Raw genomic sequence first — 20,786 nt, 5'->3', positions numbered from 1 at the left:
AAGGCTACACAGAGAAACCCTGTCTCAAAAAACCAAAAAAAAAAAAAAAGGGGGGGGGGATTCCCAGCCCAAGGTTCAGCAGGGTGTCAAGACAGAGGGGATCCCAGACAATGCGCCTCATCTCTCCAGGGGGTGGCCAAGACTCTAAGAACATAACTACAGTGGCTGGCAACGACAGAAGTTCAGGGCTGGGTGCCACCCTCCCTCCAAACCCCTCATCGCTTTTCTAATCCGCCACCCCAGTTTCCCCCACCATTGAGCAACGAGCCGGTGACACGGGGACCCTGGTGAGCAGGCCTGGAGAGCTGGTGACCATGATGTGCCCCGTCCGAGGATCCCCACCCATTCATGTGAACTGGCTCAAGGATGGCCTGCCCCTCCCACTCTCCCAGAGCACACTCCTCTACAGCTCTGGCCGCACCCTCAGGTAGGAGGGCGGGCCGGCTTCTGCTACCTGGTGGCAATTGCCGATGCATCCTCCAGGCAGCTCAGGCTCCAAATGCGTCCACGAAGACAGTAAAATACAAGGTAGTACAGGCACAGAGGTTTATGGTGACTGAAGAGACTAAGAAGACCCCATCACCCAGTGGGACATCAAAAATTAAAAGCAGCCTCATCCTGTGGCCTGATGGAAAAGGCATAGCCCAAGAGGAACCCTGGGTGCCTTGATTTGGCATGGCCAGGTAGAAAGCAGCGAGGGCTTCCCGGAAGGGGCCTGAGCAAAGCTGGCGATTCTAGACACCAGCAAACAAGAGAGTCTTGCAGCCAAAGGGACCAGCTAATGGGGACCAGAAAATAAAGGCCGCAAGCCATGAGCTCTGAAGTTGGTCAAGGAGACACGGTGACGAGAGAGGTGCCATGGGCAAGGCTAAGCTGCTCACCTCATGTAGGTGCTGAGGTGGAGGAAGGTGGAGCCAGGTCGGGGCTCCATGGAGGCAGCAAGGGCAAGGGCCCCCCCCCAGGTGGGAACAAGACAGGAAGATAGCAGGGACAGACAGATGTTTCAAGTGGGATCTTGAGGTTCCTAAGGAGAGATTGTCACTGTGGAGGGGGGTCTCTCCTCCCATCTTTCTGTGGATTCTGGGACTCACTCAGATCCCCAGGGATCCACACCAAGTCCCTCTACACATTGAAGTCACCTTGCCAAGCCGGGCGTGGTGGCGCACACCTTTAATCCCAGCACTCGGGAGGCAGAGGCAGGCAGATCGCTGTGAGTTCGAGGCCAGCCTGGTCTACAAAGTGAGTCCAGGATGGCCAAGGATACACAGAGAAACCCTGTCTCGAAAAATTAAAAAAAAAAAAAAAAAGAAGTCACCTTGCCAGCCCAGAAAGGGAAGTTTTTAAAGGCAAAATGAGGATTACACAAGATATTCTGAAACCACAAACTTTAACCGCAAGTTCCTGATGAGTGGCCTCTGTCTGAAGCCACATAGGCCACTGTCGGGCAGGTTCACTCACAGAGCATTTTCCACACATGCTCAAAGGTCTGCCAGATGTCTTTGGCGACAGCCACATTGGGAAGCCATGCACACACACACGCACACGCACACACACACACACACACACACTCCCAGCCCTCAGCTTTACTGGCTGCTTTGGGCTTGACCAAAGGGACTCCATTTTGAATCTGACTACTTGGCACCGTGGTCCCCAGGCACCTGGGGTAGATGTACTGTCGTCTCAGAGCCTGGGGAGCTAGACATTCTGGGACTATCAGTCAGCACATGGAAGATTCTGGAAGCCAAATGAATCCAACTATCTACTACAACGTGTGCACTATGTTCCGGCTGCTTGGGGGAAAGGCTTCTGGCAGAGACCGGAGAGTGTGGGAAGGCTCAATTCAGGAAGGCAGACTGGTCTGGCTTTGGCATCATGGTCCTCTCTGGCTGGCCCACAGCAAGACAGCCCAGAAGAAGCTAGGGGTTCAGGAAAAGTGGGGACTGAGTGGGGCCAGTAGATAGACAACCCAGGTCAGTCCTACGTGATTGTCAATAGGAAAGATGGTTGTGCCCGAGGTGGCACAGTGAGCTTCTAGAATTTAGGAGACAGAGGCTTAGTTCAGGCAGTAAGGACTGGAGAAGGGGTGTGTGTGTTTGGGGGTGAGGGGAGCAAGCTCAGAGAGGAGTAGTTTGGGGCTTTGTCCAGGGAGCACTAGGAGGCCAGAAGAGGGATGTGAACAGTGGGTAAAGGGTTACCCCTTTCAGGGTTAGCTGTTGAGAAGTGAGATTTAAAACAAACAAACAAGCAAACACAGTCAGGCAGTGGTGGCACACGCCTTTTATCCCAGCACTCAGGAGGCAGAAGCAGGTGGATCGCTGTGAGTTCGAGGCCAAGCCAAGCCTACACAGAGAAACCCAGTCTCGAAAAACAAACAAACAAACAAACAAACAAAAAACTCAACCTCTTTCCTCTTTGCCCTCCCTCTTCCCTCACCTCCCACCTTCCCCCCTCTTTGGGGGAGGGGCTTCAGGATTTCTCAGGTGCAGCTGGCAGATTCAGGCATCTTCACCTGTGTGGCTGCAAGCCCGGCTGGGGTAGCTGAAAGGAACTTCACCTTGCTCGTACTCGGTATGGGGCAGGGTCGGGCAGATAGTGCCATTGGCTATATCAGATGAGAATAAAATCCCCCATCCTCTGCCGGGCGTGGTGGCGCATGCCTTTAATCCCAACACTCAGGAGGCAGAGGCAGGCAGATTGCTGTGAGTTTGAGGCCAGCCTGGTCTACAAAGTTAGTCTGGGACAGCCAAGACTAACACAGAGAGACCCTGTCTCGAAAAAAAAAAAAAAATCCCCCATCCTCTGCCAGGCATGGTGGCACACGCCTTTAATCCCAGCACTCGGGAGGCAGAGGCAGGCAGATCTCTATGTGTTTGAGGCCAGCCCAGTTCACAAAGCTAGTCCAGGACAGCCAGGGCTACACAGAGAAACCGTGTCTCGAAAAACAAACAAACAAACAAATCCCCCATCCTCTGCTCATCAGGGTATGTCATGGGGTAGAGCCATGGAGCATTCTAATCTCATTTCTTCTGTTGTCCATCCACTTAGCCCCCAAGAAGCAAGCAGGCGTGCCCGAGCATTGACAGGCATGGCTCTAGGCCCAGCTCCACCAGCACACAAGGGGATGCAATATCGGAGGACTCACTTAGCATGGGAAATCCAGAGGGCTTATCCGTGAGGACTATAGGCCACAGTCTGTGTAAAGACCACTTGCTGTAGATTAAAATGGATCCTACCCACACTTTTCCTCCCTCAGTACCCCCCATCCTGGAACCAGTAGAGTTCCCGAATGATGTGATGGCGGTCCAAGGCTCCAGTGTGGTCCTTCCGTGTGAGGCCCGGGGAAGCCCCCCACCCCTCATGTCGTGGATGAAAGATGGGGAGCTCTTGTTCCCTCAGAGCCTTGAGCAGGGGCCTGGCCTGAAGCTGGAAGCAGTGAGCCTTGGTGACTCGGGGACCTACTCCTGCATGGCAACAAGCGAAGCAGGGGAGGCCAGGAGGCGCTTCCGGCTGACAGTGATGGGTGGGTGCTTTGTCCCTCAGCAGCTTCAGTGGCTAAAGGGTGAGATGGGGACTCTAGAGCTGACAGAAAGGGGGTGAGGAAGATGCGTTCCCTGGAGGTTTGGGGTCACCCTTGCGTGAGGCTCCAAAGAAAGAGAGAGAGGCCTCACTGGGCCTGCCTGCCAAGCTGCTGTGGCTGAGAAGTACACTTTTCCTCAGCTCTATTCCAATAGTTTTTTGTTTGTTTGGTTGGTTGGTTGTTTTTGTTTTTTACCGCCAGACCTTGGTGTCAGAAGCAAACGTTAGAGCCACCAGCATCTAGGGATATAGCCTCAAGATGTAGCACAGACGCGTATAATGTGGGGGCCATGTTAGAAACATTAACCTCAATTCCGTCTCCTCCCTATGTACTGAGTCCTTGTTGGGATCAAGGTACAAATAATTGTCCTGGGGACATGCGGCCTGTGGTTTCTATGTCTAAGTGACCCCCCCAGGACTGCCCCGCCCCGCTCCATACACAGCTAGTTCTTGGCCCCTCAGCTGTGAGCCTCTGCGTGGTGGGGGAGGGGAGAAACGCTGACCCAAGATGGACATCTTGCAGAACCCCCACACATCGAGGAATCTGACCAGACTTCAGAGCTGTCGCTGGCACCCGGTGCCCACCTGGAACTCCTGTGCGAGGCCCGAGGCATCCCCCCACCCAACATCACTTGGCATAAAGATGGGCGGACCCTGACAAGGGTGGAAAGTGACAGCCAAGTAGGACGGGTGCTCCGGGTGCAGAATGTGCAGGTATTTGCACTGCCCACTGGGGCGCGGGGAGGGTGGCAATTAGGACTGGAAAAGAAATATCAGCTTGGCCTGGAGAGATGGCTCAGCGGTTAAGAGCACTGTCTGCTCTTCCAGAGGTCCTGAGTTCAATTCCCAGCAACCACATAATGGCTCACAACCGTCTATAATGTGATCTGATGCCCTCTTCTGGCATGCAGGCATACATGCAGATAGAGCACTCACATACATAAAATAAATAAATAAATCTTTAAAAAAGAAAAGAAAAGAAAAAAACTGCAGCTGTCCAGTAGGCAGCTGCAAGCCTCCTCCCCAGATCCTCTTTTGTGTGCCTTGCCCCTGGGGACATGATCCTCATGCCTATGTCCTTATGGGCTTCCGGGCAGGCCAGAGCCAAGACTGATAGAAAAAAACCAGATAGCCAGGGCGAGAGGGACTTTCCCAAAGTCACAGACCTGCTGTGGTTGCAATTCAAGAACGAGATGAAGAAGAAAAATCCAGGGAGGGATAAGCTGCCCGGAAGGTGGGGCGGCAGGAGGGGTGAACATGGCGGGGCCAGCAGCAGCTGCCCTCCTTGCTCTTGTTGCCAGGTGGACAATGCCGGGCTGTACACCTGCTTAGCTGAGAGCCCTGCAGGTGAAGCCGAGAAGAGCTTCCGGGTCAGGGTTCAAGGTAGGGACCCCGGAGACAGGAGAAGGGGGAACAGCATGGGACCTGCAGGAGTGGGACAATCTCGTATATCCTCTTGTCCTCCAGCCCCTCCAAATGTTGTTGGGCCCCGGGGTCCCCGATCTGTGGTTGGCCTGGCTCCAGGGCAGCTGATCCTGGAGTGCTCGGTGGAAGCAGAGCCAGCACCAGAGATTGAGTGGCATCGAGGTGGCGTCTTGCTTCAGGTGAGCCTCTGACCAGGTGAGGGCAGAATGGTGAGGGTCTGTTGTGAACATTGCTCTGCGTGTGTGCTCCGGGCACATCTTCGACCTCGATGATTACTGTCACTCCATGTCATGGTCGGGCACTGCAGCCAGGCCAGGCGTCATACCCCGTGCTCTTTCCATGGTCACTGAGGGCTCCGTGACCCAAGTCTATGACAAACTGTCTGTGCCCATCCTTCCCAAGGGACCAGTTTGCAGCTTATGGGCTATGGGATTGTGGGTCTTTGGGTGAAGGGCTCAATGACAGTGCTCAGTCCTTCCAGGTTCCTGAGGGTCGCAGCAGAGTGACCCTCTGCCACAGGTTTATTGCTAGCCTAAGATGGAGGCTGCTGAGCCTCAGGTTTCTCAGACCTCACAGCCCAGTGCTTACTTAGGCCAAGACTGGTGTGAACTATAGCGAACCAGCAAGCAGAAACAACAGAAGAAACCTGTAGGTGGGACCCTGAAAGGGGCTAGGCTCTTTTTCTTTTTCTTTTTTTAAGATGTATTTATTAATTATTTATAGTCTTCTGCCTGCACGTACACCTGCACGCCAGAAGAGGGCACCAGATCACATTATAGACGGTTATGAGCCACCATGTGGTTGCTGGGAATTGAACTCAGGACCTCTGGAAGAGCAGACAGTGCTCTTAACCACTGAGCCATCTCGCCATCCCCCAGGGCTAGACTCTTGACTGTATCCCCAACAAATCCTTCCCTTCTACCCCTGGCTTTCACAGCAAGAGGAGGCCAACTCAGGACTCAGTTCTGAATCCATGAGACCAAGGTCAAGGGTCACAGGCAGGTGCCAATAAAGACCCCCTCTTTCCCCTACTCTGGGGGGCCCTGCAGGCAGATGCCCACACTCAGTTTCCAGAGCAGGGCAGATTCCTCAAGCTGCAGGCGCTGAGCACGGCCGATGGCGGAGACTACAGCTGCACGGCCCGCAACAAGGCAGGCAGCTCCAGCGTGGCCTTCCGTGTGGAGATCCACAGTGAGTGCCCCCCTTCCCACCCCCCATCCCCTCAGAGCCACAGGCTCCCAGCCCTGCCCTCTGCCCCTCCCCAGCGGCACCCACCATCCAGCCAGGACCGAACACTGTGAACATCTCAGTGAACCGCACAGCCCTGCTGCCCTGCCAAGTGCGCGGTGTGCCCACACCCCTCGTGAGCTGGCGGAAGGACGGGATCCCTCTGGATACTGGGAGCCCCAGGTGGGAGCCAGAAGGGGAGGGGGTTAGGAAGATCTTGGGTTTCGGGTCCTCTTTGCCTGTCGTTTGGGCAGTTGGAGCAGAAGTGACTTTGCACAGGATGTGGGTGGCTCTCAGATCACAAGGACAGGCACACCATTGACCTTGTTAATCTGTTTTGGGTTTTTTTTTATTTTTTAAGGTGTGTGTCACCACCTCCTGGCAAAGATTTATTTATTTATTATTACACATGTACACCTGCAGGCCAGAAGGGGGCATCAGATCACATTCTAGATGGTTATGAGCTACCATGTGGTTGCTGGGAATTGAGCTCAGGACCTCTGGAAGAGCAGGCAGTGCTCTTAACCTCTGAGCCATCTCTCTAACCTTGTTAATCTGGTGTGTGTGTGTGTGTGTGTGTGTGTGTGTGTGTGTGTGTCTGTCTGTCTGTCTGTCTGTCTGTCTATCTTATTGTCTGTGTATGTATATATGTATGTATGTATGCATACATACGTACATATACAGATACGATGAGCTTTTTGCCCATTCTCTCACCTTCCTCCCTCTATAAGCATGGGGGCAGCTACCCCCTCCCCACCCCAAGTTTACAGCTCCCCTGCCCACACAACCTGTGGAGCCAGAAAGCCCTCTGTGAATATCAACCCCAAATTCCCAAGGCACGCAATGCCATCGGCCCCGCCTGTGTGATGAAGCGTGCCCTGTCCAGTCTGCTGTGTCTAAGGGCAGGACTGCTTAGCACAGTCTGGCCACTGGGGCCATTCTCAGAACAGTGAGGATGCTGGAGCAGCCCCTCTTGACCTCTCCGGTGCCCGGTAGTGTGTGGTAGCCTTAGGTTGGTCTATTGTGTGCAGGGCTGGGTTTTAATTATTTTGTAGGAGCACTTGGGGCAGAAGGGGGCATCTTGCTGGAAACACGGTTAGGGGTCCAACCCCATCTGCCTGTCTCCATGGCAACCTTTCTTTCTGTTCCAGGCTAGAGTTTCTGCCTGGCGGCTCACTGCGGATCCGTCCGGTCCTGGCACAGGATGCAGGACACTACCTCTGCCTGGCATCCAATTCTGCTGGCTCTGACCGGCAAGGCCTAGACCTCAGAGTCTTTGGTAGGTGGGTGGGGAAAGGCATTCTCCCTACCCTCAGCATCCACTCCGGCCAGGGGCCAGGCATGCTTGGTTTCTGAGTTGCTCCAGAAGTCGGTCCAAAAGCAATAATTCTCCAAGAGGTTTGGGCCACAAAGCCCAGGAGCAAGAGGTTTTACCCACACGTAGTCAGGGGACACATGTGTCACACTCCCTTCCTTATATGAGTGGACAAGCACAGGATGGCAGATGCTCCAAGGAAGCTGACTCCAAGCCACTGAACTGGGTCCTCTGGTCAAGTGTTTCCTCCCATGGCAGCTTTACTGCCTTGTAGGACCCTGACCTCAGGCAGGACAGATAGGGAAAAGCCTCCTTCCGGGATGAGGTGTCAGAAACGCCCAACCGATCCATTGTCCATTGTCAGTCCTCCCTGGCGAGGTCCCCTCCCCACCCCAGCTCCATAGGGTGAATTGAAGATAGCAACCAGTGCCCTAAGCCTGAGTTTCTACAGAGTCCCATGTCCCTGTCCCACACCTGTGTCCTAATAACTAACCTTTCCCCCAGAGCCCCCGGCTATTGCCCCCGGCCCCTCCAACCTGACCCTGACCGCCCACAGCCCAGCTTCATTGCCCTGCGAGGCCACAGGCTCTCCTAAGCCCCTGGTGACCTGGTGGAAAGATGGCCAGAAGCTGGACTTCCGCCTGCAGCAAGGCAGCTACCGGTAATGAACAGCCCATCTACAGTGGGGAGATAGGGAAGGGGTGTATGCGTGCGGCTGGGGGGGGCGGGGCCTGGGGGGGTGAAAGGGGTGCATCACACAGTGTCAGGGTGTGAGGTGGGGGAATCTTGACACCACCTGGAGGAAGAGAAGCTGCTTGAACACATGGTCCCACAGAAAAACATGTGTGACTTATTGGGCACATCGAAAGCAGAACGTGGAGGTTCTGAGGAGGCTCAGTGGCAGGTCGCTCGCTTGGCACGCATGAAGCCTGTAGCTACTTCTGAGGGCCCCCGGAGCGTTGCCAGTGTCTCACACGCAGCTGGTGGTTAGTGACCATCAAGTGTGTTTGCTATGTCTCATCACCTCTGACTGGAGATCAATTGTCATCCTCTGAATCATCCCAAAGATGCAGGAGGCAGAGAAACATGGATGGATACAAAAGTCATCCACAAGCCCAGTAGTGGAGACTCTATAGGAGTAGAAAGTTCTAGAAGATACTCTGTGTGTGTGTGTGTGTGTGTGTGTGTGTGTGTGTGTGTGAGACAGAGAAAGAGACAGAGACATAAACAGAGACACAGAGACAGAAAGACAGACAGACAGACAGACAGACAGACAGAAGTGTGTCTGTGTCGTTTCACATATGCTTGCAGTGGGCCATGAGACCTGAAGGTCTCAGATCCCCTGGAGCTGGAGTTACAAGCAGTTGGTAGTCACCTGACATGAGTGATGGGAAAAGAACTCGAGCAGAGCAGAAGGAGCTCTTAACTTCAGAGCCATCTCTTAGCCCCTAGAAGATACATAAGAGTTGGGGGCTGCAGGGGGAGGAGGTCCCCCTCAGTCACAGTCATAGTGGAGGGGAATAAGGGGAAAATGGGAGGGAGGAAGGAATGGGAGGATACAAGGGATGGGATAGCCATTGAGATGTAATATAAATAAATCAATAAAATTAAAAAAAAAAAGTTGGGGGCTGGAGAGATGGCTCAGAGGTTAAAAGCACTGGCTGCTCTTCCAGAGGTCCTGAGTTCAATTCCCAGCAACCATATGGTGACTCACAACTATCCTCAATGTGATCTATTGCCTTCTTCTAGCAGGTATACATGCAGACAGAGCACTGTGTACATAATAAATAAATAAATAAAACCTTAAAATAAAAAGATATATAAGAGACGGCCTGGAGAGATGGCTCAGAGGTTAAGGGCACTGACTGCTCCTCCAGAGGTCCTGAGTTCATTTCCCAGCAACCACATGATGGCTCACAGCCATCTATAATGCAATCTGATGCCCTCTTCTGGCCTTCAGGTATACATGCAGGCAGAGCACTGTATACATAATAAATAAATAAATCTTTTTATATAAGAGTCATGTCTAGGTGTCGATGCAGGATAAGCCTGGGGCAGGGAGACTGCTCTGGCTCACCTCGGGTTCCTCACTGCAGCCATGCATATGTCCATCCCAGGCTCCTGCCTTCCAATGCGCTGCTCCTCGCAGCTCCCAGCCCTCAGGACTCAGCCCAGTTCGAGTGTGTGGTGAGCAATGAGGTGGGCGAGTCGCGCAGGCACTACCAGGTGACCGTCCATGGTGAGTCCTGGCAGAGGTGGGAAATGTGCGCACCACATCCTCCCTCTTGGGAGCTCTCCTGCCAGCAGGAGGGCTTTATCCCAAGACTTCTAAGCATCTTAGGATGCCTCTTTTAGGAAGTTCTCCTGGGTCTTACTTCCCACCATGCTGATGTAACTCCTGCCCCACTGATGCCCACCCCAACCCCCCAGAACATGGCTGCTCAAAATGTGTTCCTGTCACCCAGCCAATGGCTGTTTTTCCTCCAGATTTCAATTAGGTGTCACCTCTCCCTGAGGCCTTTCTCCAAAGTCACCAGGCCAATGTCTCTACCAAATCTATTCATGACTACCTCTGTGCCTAAAATATCTGCCAAGCGTACAGTATGGCTCTGCTGCATCCACAGCTTCGGCCTCTGCCCCATCATAGCTCATGCCACCCCATGCCTCCCTTGATGACAGTTGTGTCCTTGAGGTCCCGCGGCCACCTGTCCCCTCTGCTCCTCAGCAGGGAGTTGTCTTGTGTTTCAGCACCCCCCACCATTGCGGATGACCAGACAGACTTCACGGTGACCAGGATGGCACCCGTGGTCCTCACATGCCACACCACAGGGTCACCAGCCCCAGCCGTGTCCTGGAGCAAGGCAGGCACCCAGCTGGGAGCAAGGGGCAGCGGCTACCGAGTCTTGGCCTCGGGTAGGTTACAGTGAAGAGCAGAGATGCCTCTGAGGAGAGAGGAAGTTACACAGAAGGCATGGACGAGTCTGGGCAGCAGGAAGGAAGCAAGATTTTCCCCACCCTGCTGTGCAATCTGAGGGAAGACCCTTGCCCTCTCTGATCCTCAGTACCCCTTCCTTCCTATGTACTGTCTGCTGTCTGAGGCCCAACAGAGGAACTCTGGGGATCCTGGGAAAGTCAGTGTTTTCTGATGAAAGGAGAAAAGTCCTGGAAGTATTGTTAAAGCTTCACCCAAGGGGCGTGGGCTTCATTTAAAACCATGCTCTTGATATTTTGGTGGGGTTTTTGTTTTTATTATTTATTTATTTATTTATTTATTATGTATACAGTGTTTTGTCTGAATGTGTGCCCACACACCAGAAGAGGGCACCAGATCTCATACATGGTTGTGAGCCACCATGTGATTGCTGGGAATTGAACTCAGGACATTTGGAAAAGCAGACAGTGCCCTTAACCTCTGAGCCATCTCTCTAGCCCCAATATTTTGGTGTTTGAGAGGTCCTATTGTTGATAGAATTTGGATAACAGGAGTAGCATTTTTTCCCCCCGAGACAGCCCTGGCTATCCTGTACTCACTCTCTAGGCCAGGCTGGCCTCGAACTCACAGAGATCTGCCTGCCTCTGGCTCCCTGAGTGCTGAGAGTACAGGTGTGCGCCATCGTACCTAGCTTAGGGATGGCGATTTGTAAAATGCCTTTGCTGGGCTGAGAACGTAGTCCACTTGGTAGAACACCCTCCCAGCTTTCGTGAAGCCTCAGCTCCATCCACAGTACCACATAAAGCTGGCATGGTGGTCCACCGCTGCAGTTCCAGGCCTTGAGAGGTAGGTGCAGGAGGACAGAAATTCAAGGTCATCCTCAGCTATGTAGTAGGCTCCAGGCCAGCCTGGGCTACATGAGAACCTGACATTTACTTGTCAAAAATCATTATGGCAGGCGGGACAGAGGTGGGGCATGCCTCTAATCCCAACACTCAGGAGGCAGAGGCAGGTGGGTCGCTGTGAGTTTGAGGCCAGCCTGGTCTACAAAGCAAGTCCAGGACAAAAACAAAAAACAAAAAACAAAAACAAACAACAACAACAACAACAACAAAAAGGAAAAGGAAGAAAAATCATTATGGCAATTTCCCACTTGAATGCTCTTGTTAGTCAAGGAACCCGGATCTCAAGATGGGGCAGGGCAGGCCCTGCTTTTCAGCTTCTCTGGGTGCAGTGGAACTCTTCTTCCAACCTGGGGTTACAGGCCTGTGACCTCACCCTTCGCCCCCCCCACACACCCAGCAGGTCCCCAGGGTCCCTGTGTAAAAACCCCAAACCACTTTGCAGTGAGAAGGTTGAGCGGGGAGGGCAGAGGGGAGCCCTGGGAGGCTTCCGAGAGGAGGACATTGGAAGGAGCGACTGACCCAGAGAAGCCGGAGACCTTGCAGCCCACCTGGTCTGGTTCTCCCTGTGCACACGGAGAAACTGAGGCACGGGAGTAGAAGGAAGCCCTCACGGTCACACACCTTGGGCAGGGAGCGTGATGGGCTTGGAACCGGTTCCCATGCCCTCTGTGCCCGCGAGCTTTACCCAAGGGCAACAAAGGCAGTCTGAAAGGATGCTGGTAACAGCCCTGCCCCCTCCATCAGTAGGGACTCCTATCCCTAATCCCCTCCCCCAGCCATGCCTGGCTCCACCCACAGGAGCCCTGGAGATCGAGCACGCCCTTCCCATCCATGCTGGCCGGTACACCTGCACAGCTCGCAACACTGCCGGGGTGGCCCGCAAGCACATGGTCCTTACAGTGCAAGGTAAGGGCCTAAGCTGGGCCCCAGGGTAAAGGGAATAGGGGAGGAATGGGAGGCCCGGTCAGGGCACTGGGAGTATAGGGGAGACCTCAGCCCCTGCTGCCCCAGCCTAACTGAAACTAATTCCTAGTTTGGAATCTTTGGGAGAGGGTAGGTTCCCTGGGCAGCCTTGTTGCTGGTGTGAGGCTTTGGAACCCACCCACCATTGCTCTAGAGACCCCTCCCCTTTGATGTACATCGTGGTTGGAGGGACTTCTGCTGGAGGAACCTCTGTCTTCTGTGCCTGCAGCTTCCCCTGTGGTGAAGCCACTGCCCAGCGTGGTTCAGGTTGTGGCATCAGAGGAGGTGCTGCTGCCCTGTGAGGCCTCGGGTATCCCCCAGCCAGTGGTCGTCTGGCAGAAGGAGGGACTCAGCATCCCTGAAGGTGAGACCTCAGGGTGGCCAGCTGGAAGGGCCGGGTGTCCTCCTCCCTGCCCAGGAGACCCAACCCTCACCCTGAGCCCTGAGCCTGAGACACAGTCCCCCGCTTCTGCTCCCTTCTGCCCTGGCACCGCCTCCCACCAATTGGGAAGTCTGGGAGTGTCCTGTCTGTCCCATCACTGCGACACCAAAATCCAACTGATCACCACAAGCCACATCTGGTCCCTCTAGGCACTTCCCTCATCCCAGATACTATAGCCTTAATTTTATCCTTCCAAATCCAGGAGCACATATGCAGATCCTCCCCAGCGGCCAGCTGCGGATCGTGCAGGCCAGCCCAGAGGATGCTGGGAACTACTACTGCATTGCCCAGAACAGCGTGGGCAGTGCCATGGCAAAGACGAGGCTGGTGGTGCAAGGTGGGCCCAGGAGACGTGATTGTCCAGAGCTTTGAGGCTCTCTCTTCTTTGTCTGCTTCAGCCCTGACTGACACAACCCTGCCGCTTCCCCGCCCAGCACTGCCTCCTTCCTTCTTTCCTTGTAACTTGGTGACAGTAGCTACTTCCCCTGCCCAGAAGTTTCTGCATGGCTCTCTCTTAGCTTGAGCCTTATGTCTGTCAAACGTCGGCTCAACATTTAGAGAGCATTCAGTGGGCGCAGTCCACTCTGGCCCTGTGGCTGTGGACAGGATGTCCGGATGACCATGGCTCTGGGACTAGGGTCAGGCTCTGCCCTGAATCCAGAGTGGCTCCTGGCTCCAAGCCCCTCCTGAGCCTCATTCTCCAGCATGGACGCGTGTCAGCATATGAAAGAAGCAAAGTACACCTGCCTGTGACCGTCGCCACTCTTTCCCTAGGATAGTCCCGGGGGGGGGGGGGGGATAGGGGCATGAAGGGGGGAGAGGGGGGGGCGCGGGGGTGAGGGGGAGATGCGTATGAGCTTTGCTGCACATGGTCGCTGAGGTTGTCGTTCACAGGGCGCCTGTGCTGATGGGACCTACATGGCCTCGGCCCCCACCACAGTGCTATAAGTCATTGTGTGTGTGCACAGATACACATACATAGACACACTCACATACATAGACACACACACACACCTGTGTGTACACACCTGCGCACACAGGTATAATTATAGGCTCACCCTGGCATGACATCACCAAACACAGGATCCTCAGAGCACTGACCGCAGGCTCTGTACTGGTGGCCTGTGGCTTGGCCCTTGCTAGAGGAGGTTGACAGGGGCTGAGAGCCGCCAAGGGCTCCCCGTAGCCGAGCAGCCCACCACACCCAGCTCAACCCAGCCCCAAATGAGCGTCCATCTCCCTGCAGTCCCGCCTGTGATTGAGAACGGCCTCCCAGACTTGTCCGCCACTGAGGGCTCCCATGCCCTCCTGCCCTGCAGAGCCAAGGGCAGCCCTGAGCCAGCCATCACCTGGGAAAGGGACGGCCAAGTGTTGTCTGGAGCTGAGGGCAAGTTCACCCTGCAGCCTTCCGGGGAGCTCCTGGTGAAGAACTCCGAGGTGAGGCCCAGCCCCAAGATCAGCGAGTACAGCCCTAGGGTGGCAGATAGCTGTGGAGTACCACCTGTTTGCCAAGGCTATCCCTGAGCCCTTTAACCCTTTAGCCCCTGGCAACCTGGGAGGGCAGTGTTAGCATCCCATGTTCAGAGGCAGCTGGATACCCCAGGAGACCTTCTCTCCGTGATCAGAATCCAGGTTTGAAGGGACCTCCGTGGCCACCTCCCAGGGAAGCACAGTGACACATTTGTGTCTCCCAAGTGCACCAGTCGTTCTCAACCAGTCTTGGTACTGAGTGTCCTCCAAGTTCAAGAGGAGGCGTTGAGCCAGTGATATGGGGGACCAGCCCCCCTGATTATCAGTAATGCAAAAGGAAGCTGCTCACTCATTGAATGACCTGGCAGCCGTGTGGCGACACGCAACTGCGAGGGTTATCGGGGTCCCTGTCCCCACAGCACTGAGGAGCACACTAGCCCTGCCTCAGAGCACTGCAGAACATCTCCCCTCAGAAAGTCACTGGGTTTTCTCCATAAAGGTGACCAAGATAGAGACCAACATGGATAAGTTGGCATGGGTCTGTCGGACTACAAGGCCCAGCACCCAGTACAATGTCAGGAAACAGCCAGGTCCCATGGCTCTAGTCATATGTCCAGAGCTTGGGTGATAAGAAAAGGAAGAAAGAAAGAAAGAAAGAAAGAAAGAAAGAAAGAAAGAAAGAAAGAAAGAAAGAAAGAGCCGGGCGTGGTGGCGCACGCCTTTAATTCCAGCACTTGGGAGGCAGAGGCAGGTGGATCACTGTGAGTTCGAGGCCAGCCTAGTCTACAAAGCGAGTCCAGGACAGCCAAGGCTACATAGAGAAACCCTGTCTCAAAAAATTAAAAAAAAAAAAAAAAGAAAGAAAGAGAGAGAGAGAGAGAGAGAGAGAGAGAGAGAGACACCCTGCCTAGCTTCAAGGAAGTCAGCTAAGCCTACTGCTGGCTATAGAGTCTAGGAAAAGTCTCTCTGCGTCTCTGGCTTGGATGCACCATAGGAACCTATGGAGGATGGCTCTCCAAGGGTGTCCTGGCCCAGGCTAGGTGCAGAGGTCCTGAACCTCCCTCTTGCCCACAGGGCCAGGATGCAGGCACATACATCTGCACTGCAGAGAATGCTGTGGGCCGTGCCCGCCGCCGTGTGCATCTCACCATCCTGACGCTGCCTGTCCTCACCACCTTGCCTGGGGACCGCAGCCTGCGCCTTGGGGACAGGCTGTGGCTTCGCTGTGTGGCCCGGGGCAGCCCAACACCCCGCATTGGTTGGACCATCAATGACCAGCCTGTCACAGGTCTGCGTCTCCTGGAGTCGGGGGTGACAAGGAGCTTTGACCAGGGAGATGGACAAGGATGGAGGGTTGAGAGACCAGTGCAGTAGAGTGGAGGCGGGTGGCAGTTGGTCCTTCAGGCTCAGAGCCTGCCTGTGAGCACACGCTGAGCCATCTGAACAGAAGACTCAGCCGCAGAGACCCCAGGTCAGGAGGGGTGCCTGTGTTCTTGGCCCAAAATACTGCTCCCATAGGGGGTAGCTCTGTCCTCCCCTCTGAGACCCGGCAGGGGCATGTAGGTGCTCGGAGTACACGTTAGGTGTTTGATAAGTACCTGCTTTGTTAGTAAATCACTGAGTGCCCTTCCCTGGAAATGGCATTTCCTGCTTCACACCAAGTGTAAGGCCAGGTCTGAGCACCCGTGTGCGGCCGCAGACATAGAAAAAAGTCAGGTTACCAAGGACAGATGGCTCAACGTAGAAATACGCTTGGCATCCTGAATAAATTCCCCCCATAATTGCAGTATCTGGTCACAGAGACTATGTCTGGCCCACAGCAAGGAAAGGTGTTATCTCCTGAGGACCTGGGCTCCTCATATCTCTGGAACTCAGTCTAGCCAATCAGAGAGCCCACAGGGCTTTGTGTAGCCCAGGCTAGCCTTGAGCTCCTGGACCAGCTGCATTCATTTCTAAGCACTGGGATTCCAGGCCTGTGAGTCTTTGCCTGGCTGTTCATGTTAATAGGCCCACAAAGACCTACCCTTGACAGTCACCTGGAAATTCCAAAACAGGCAAAGTCTCTGGCCATATCCTCTGTGGCTTGTGGCCCCCAAAAAGATCTGCCTCAGTCACCCATGGAGAAGGACCCTCCCATCCATCTCCACAGCCCTGTTAAGCACCTTCTGAATACACAGGCCTCAGTGGAGTGACCCATATTCCTTGACTAAGAGCGATGGATGTCTCTTTTTCCACCACAGAGGGGGTGTCTGAGCAGGATGGGGGCAGCACGCTGCAGCGGGAAGCCGTCACCCGAGAGGACAGTGGGACGTACGTGTGCTGGGCTGAGAACAGAGTTGGCCGTGTACAGGCTGTCAGCTTCGTCCATGTGAAGGGTAGGATGGGGTCCCATGGGGGCCTTTCTCCATAAACCTCCTGTAACCCATTTCCTGCTGTTTAAGAGACCAGCTTCCTGCCTTCTACCTAGGGACTCTTCAACCTGTGGACCTTGGGATGCCCTGAGGGACTTTATACACTGCCGTGCCCTGGGCTGTACTGTGGACTCTGTAAACTCATCCGCGGGGTGGTGGGTGGTACAGTGTGTTTTACACTCACTCCTCTGACAGTCCAACCTGCAGCTGGACAGCCTCATGGAGTGAGCCATGGAGGGAGGGTATGGCCAGTATTTAAAACAGGCTGCCATTGTCGTTGTCTTTGTCCCCCCACCCCGACCCCTGAGCCCCCTTCCCCGCATAGGTAGCCCTCATAAACACTGGGACTTTTGCTTAGCTTTGGGTGGATCTTGTTGGAGGCAATGTAGCCCCAGGCAGAGTCCATGTGACTTTGGACCACTTCCGTCTCAAGACCCCAGGAATCTTGGGGACCAGTACGAAAAAGCCAGCGGTGCTTGGAGAGTTAAGTGAATCCCTTAGCTTCTGCGTCCAGCGGTGTCCCAGCATGCCTGTTCCTACAGCTCTTTTCCAAAGTACCTGCTGCAGCAGTCTATCTGCATGGACCAGTACTGCAGACATACAAAAGACAAACTCCTTCCTCTGTCCACTCTGGCATCACTAATCAATCATAGCACACATTCCTAGCGGCCATTGCCAGTTTATGGGAATCAACCCATGACACAGAAGCTGTTTGCCCTCCCAATACAGACTATGCACAGCCACGCTGGGCCAGCAGGAGATCCTTTAGTGCTCAGGAGGAAGGCAGGGGCTGAACAGAGTCTAGAAGTAGGCTGATGAACCGGTGGGCTGCAAGGGAGCTTCCCTCCCAGCCACTTCTTTTGTGTTGGCTCTTGTAGAAGCTCCAGTCCTTCAAGGGGAAGCCCTCTCCTACCTGGTAGAACCTGTAGGGGGCAACATCCAGCTACACTGTGTGGTTCGCGGAGACCCAGCTCCTGACATCCGCTGGACTAAAGACGGCCTTCCACTGCCCATCAACAGCCTCTACCTCCAGCTACAGAATGGCTCCCTGACCATCCTCAGGACCAAGGCAAGGCGAGGACCCATCCCTATGCATTTTACAACTGTTTAGAGGTTGGCACCACCCTCTATAGTCTACAAAGCACTTCCCTGTTTATTGTCTAGGTGTCTCCCCACCCCCACTCACCATGTCTGTGCCTTACCACCCACGCCCACCCGCGGCTATTTCTGCCTCATAGGCTAATGGCGGGAAATCATCAGTACAGAGGACTTATGCTGGATATTTAAGAGTGGCCTGGGAGGAATGCCCTCTTAATATTTTTTTTTAATATCCATAGGCTAGGTAGATAACTATGGCCCCACTGTATAAATGAAGACACTGAGGATCAGAGAGAACCACAGTGCATTCAGGAGGCTGCCCACGCCTCTGCTGCCTGTTCTGTACAGTCAGCTCCCCTCCCAGCTTTCATCTGTGGCCCATGCTCCTACAGCTAGCGACACCGAAACTCACCAGTCAGCCCTGGCATCACATCATCATAGGCTTTCGATCTGCCTACTTAGGAACTATGCAGAGAGTGACTAAAGACAGGTATAGTGCAACTGCAGCTGCAGTGACAGCCATCTTGCCTGAGCCAGCATGAGCGTCATGAGGTTTAACACCTGTGACGGTCCTGGGGAACACTTGCAACAGTCCTGGGGACACCTGCAACAGTTCTAGTAGCTCTTATTCTTTTAGAGATTTTTTTTTTTTTTTGCTTGTTTTTGTTGTTGTTGGTGGTGGTGGTTGGTTGGTTGGTTTGGTTTGATTTTGTTTTTTCCAGACAAGGTTTCTCTTGTAGTCCTGGCTGTCCTGGAACTCTCTCCGTAGACCAGGTTGGCCTTGAGCTCACAGAGATCTGTCTGCCTCTGCCTTCTGAGTGCTGGGATTAAAGGCACTTCTGAGGGGATGAATTCAGGGTAGCAAGAGACCACACCTGTGCCAGGGAGGTGGCATCTATTCAAAAGACAGCTCCCAGGGGCCTGTGTAAGGCAGAGCCCAAGGGTGGAGATTTGGAGGCCAGACCCATGTGGGTGGAATTCCTTTGCTCCCCCATTACCATGCCTCTGGAGACTCGGCTCCCCAGTCTGAAAGAGCCAGGCAGTGGTGGTGTGTGCCTTTTAAAAAATGCTTTTAAAGTCAAAATTAAAAAAAAAAAATCTAACAGCAACAACAGGATGACAACCACAGACTAATAATGGACAAGACACCCTGTGGGAGTGTCCTTAGATACCAAATGACTGTGCTGCAGACCCTGTGTGCTGCAGACCCTGTGTGCTGCAGACCCTGTGTGCTACAGACCCTGTGTGCTGATGCTGGAGACTGTGTGCTACAGATCCTGTGTGCCTCAGACCCTGTGCGCTACAGATCTTGTGTGCTGGTGCTGGAAATCCTGTGTGCTGGAGACCCTGCATGCTGGTGCTGGAGACCCTGTGTGCTGTACCTTCTAGTACAAACACCTGAGACCTTAGGCTTTAAAATATACCTTGCATGGGCTGAGGAGATGGCTCAGTCCGCCAAGGGCTTGTCACGATTCATGAAGACTGGAGTTTGATACCCAGAACCCACATTTAAAAAGCTGGGGCTGAGGCCCGGCGTGGTGGCACATACCTTTAATCCCAGCGCTTGGAAAGGAGAGGCAGGCAGATCACTGTGAGTTTGAGGCCAGCCAGGTCTATAAAGCAAGTCCAGGACAGCCAAGGCTACACAGAGAAACCCTGTCTCGAAAAACCAAAACCAAACCAAACAAACAAACAAACAAAAAAGCTGGGCCTGGTTGCTCAAATAATTCAAGCCCAGGGGAAACAGACTGACACCCAAAGGTAACCTCTGGCCTCTACATACATGAATATGTGCACATGCACGCATGCACCCATCCACCCACCCAATAAACAGCAAATACATAAATAATTTTAAGTGTGCCCTATAGTGTTCAGCAAACATTCCCAGGGCATCCAAATTCCAATGGCAGAGCAATAGAAGTTCCTGCAGGCATCTGGAAGAGTGCTTACTTCAGCATGAGACCTGCCCCGGGGGGTGGCAAGGCCCACCTTTCCTCCCCAGGGCTCTGTTGCAGAGAGACCAGATTCTCCGCATAGCAGATGAATGGCGGCCCCGGGGGCCCTCCCTGCCTTCAGCATTCCTGTTTCCCTGTCCACCCTCCACCCTCCACCCCTTCCCAGCTAGATGAGTCACCCATCTGTGCCCCACTGCCCCTGGCCCTCACCTGAGCACCTGCAACCCCCACCCCCTCACCCCCTGCAGATGGACGACGCAGGACAGTACCAGTGCCTGGCCACGAACGAGATGGGCGTCGTGAAGAAAGTGGTGACCCTTGTGCTCCAGAGTGAGTGTCAGCTTTGTCCCCAGCAGGTGGGGATCAGGTGATATGGGTGCTGGGGTGGAGGGTGAGGGGGGAACCAGCCGTGGGTGGGTACAGTTTATTATGTGGAAGATATAATTGTTCCCAAATGTGACCCAGGTACAGGCTGAAAGAAAAAATGTTGCCGTTATTTTGATTGTCCTTTCTACTTGAGACTCAAAACTGCCTTTAAGGTTAAAGTGACAGCTCCTGCACGGAACCCACAGCTCGGAGCTTGCATAACACTATGGGGGCCCCAGAAAAACCTGAGAAAGGGTCTCAGGAATTTTACAGGAAGTGTTTTTGTGTGGGTTGGAGGGGACAGAAGACGTGTGCTCGCCCTTGCGTGTGGAGGTCCGAGGTTGACGTCAGATGTCTTCTTCTATTGCTTCTCACCTTATTGTTCCGAGAGGAGGTCTCCCCAGTGACCCTGGAGCTCCCTAGACTGATGGCCGAGGAGGGGCCCCAGATCCTCCTGTTCTGCCTGGCGTTCGGTCAAACGCAGGTCCTCATGTTTGTGCGGCAAACTCTACTCACTGAGCCATTTTGCCAGCCCTGCAGAAAATATTGTACGTGTGAAGTGCAGCATTCGCCCTGATCTCTGTGAAATGAGATTCCATCGAGGAAGCCCACCGACCAGTACCAACACCCAGCACCCCACACAATCCTAGCCATTCGCCCTTACTCCACTAATTGCTGCCCTGAGTTTTTATAACAAAAGG

The 20,786-nt window shown here is 54.0% G+C and overlaps 1 protein-coding gene across 1 annotated transcript in view; it reads left to right on the top strand.

Moving 5' to 3' along the window:
- Hmcn2 (hemicentin 2) overlaps nucleotides 1–20,786 on the top strand; it is a 154,314-nt gene that overhangs the window by 112,570 nt on the left and 20,958 nt on the right. The window contains exons 66-85 of the mRNA XM_051166434.1: nucleotides 244–427; nucleotides 2,471–2,568; nucleotides 3,254–3,520; nucleotides 4,100–4,290; nucleotides 4,878–4,959; nucleotides 5,044–5,180; nucleotides 6,051–6,192; nucleotides 6,267–6,411; nucleotides 7,380–7,507; nucleotides 8,048–8,204; nucleotides 9,661–9,782; nucleotides 10,292–10,456; nucleotides 12,179–12,286; nucleotides 12,573–12,707; nucleotides 12,988–13,122; nucleotides 14,032–14,222; nucleotides 15,330–15,543; nucleotides 16,496–16,630; nucleotides 17,545–17,735; nucleotides 19,968–20,049. Of these exons, the coding sequence (XP_051022391.1) occupies nucleotides 244–427; nucleotides 2,471–2,568; nucleotides 3,254–3,520; nucleotides 4,100–4,290; nucleotides 4,878–4,959; nucleotides 5,044–5,180; nucleotides 6,051–6,192; nucleotides 6,267–6,411; nucleotides 7,380–7,507; nucleotides 8,048–8,204; nucleotides 9,661–9,782; nucleotides 10,292–10,456; nucleotides 12,179–12,286; nucleotides 12,573–12,707; nucleotides 12,988–13,122; nucleotides 14,032–14,222; nucleotides 15,330–15,543; nucleotides 16,496–16,630; nucleotides 17,545–17,735; nucleotides 19,968–20,049 (3,009 nt within the window). The remainder of the gene's footprint in view (nucleotides 1–243; nucleotides 428–2,470; nucleotides 2,569–3,253; nucleotides 3,521–4,099; nucleotides 4,291–4,877; nucleotides 4,960–5,043; nucleotides 5,181–6,050; nucleotides 6,193–6,266; nucleotides 6,412–7,379; nucleotides 7,508–8,047; nucleotides 8,205–9,660; nucleotides 9,783–10,291; nucleotides 10,457–12,178; nucleotides 12,287–12,572; nucleotides 12,708–12,987; nucleotides 13,123–14,031; nucleotides 14,223–15,329; nucleotides 15,544–16,495; nucleotides 16,631–17,544; nucleotides 17,736–19,967; nucleotides 20,050–20,786) is intronic.

This window comes from Acomys russatus, chromosome 24 (assembly GCF_903995435.1).
Source record: "Acomys russatus chromosome 24, mAcoRus1.1, whole genome shotgun sequence".
Taxonomy (NCBI): domain Eukaryota; kingdom Metazoa; phylum Chordata; class Mammalia; order Rodentia; family Muridae; genus Acomys; species Acomys russatus.
The sequence above is the reverse complement of the archived record's forward strand: the minus strand, read 5'-3'. Positions and strand labels throughout refer to the sequence as shown.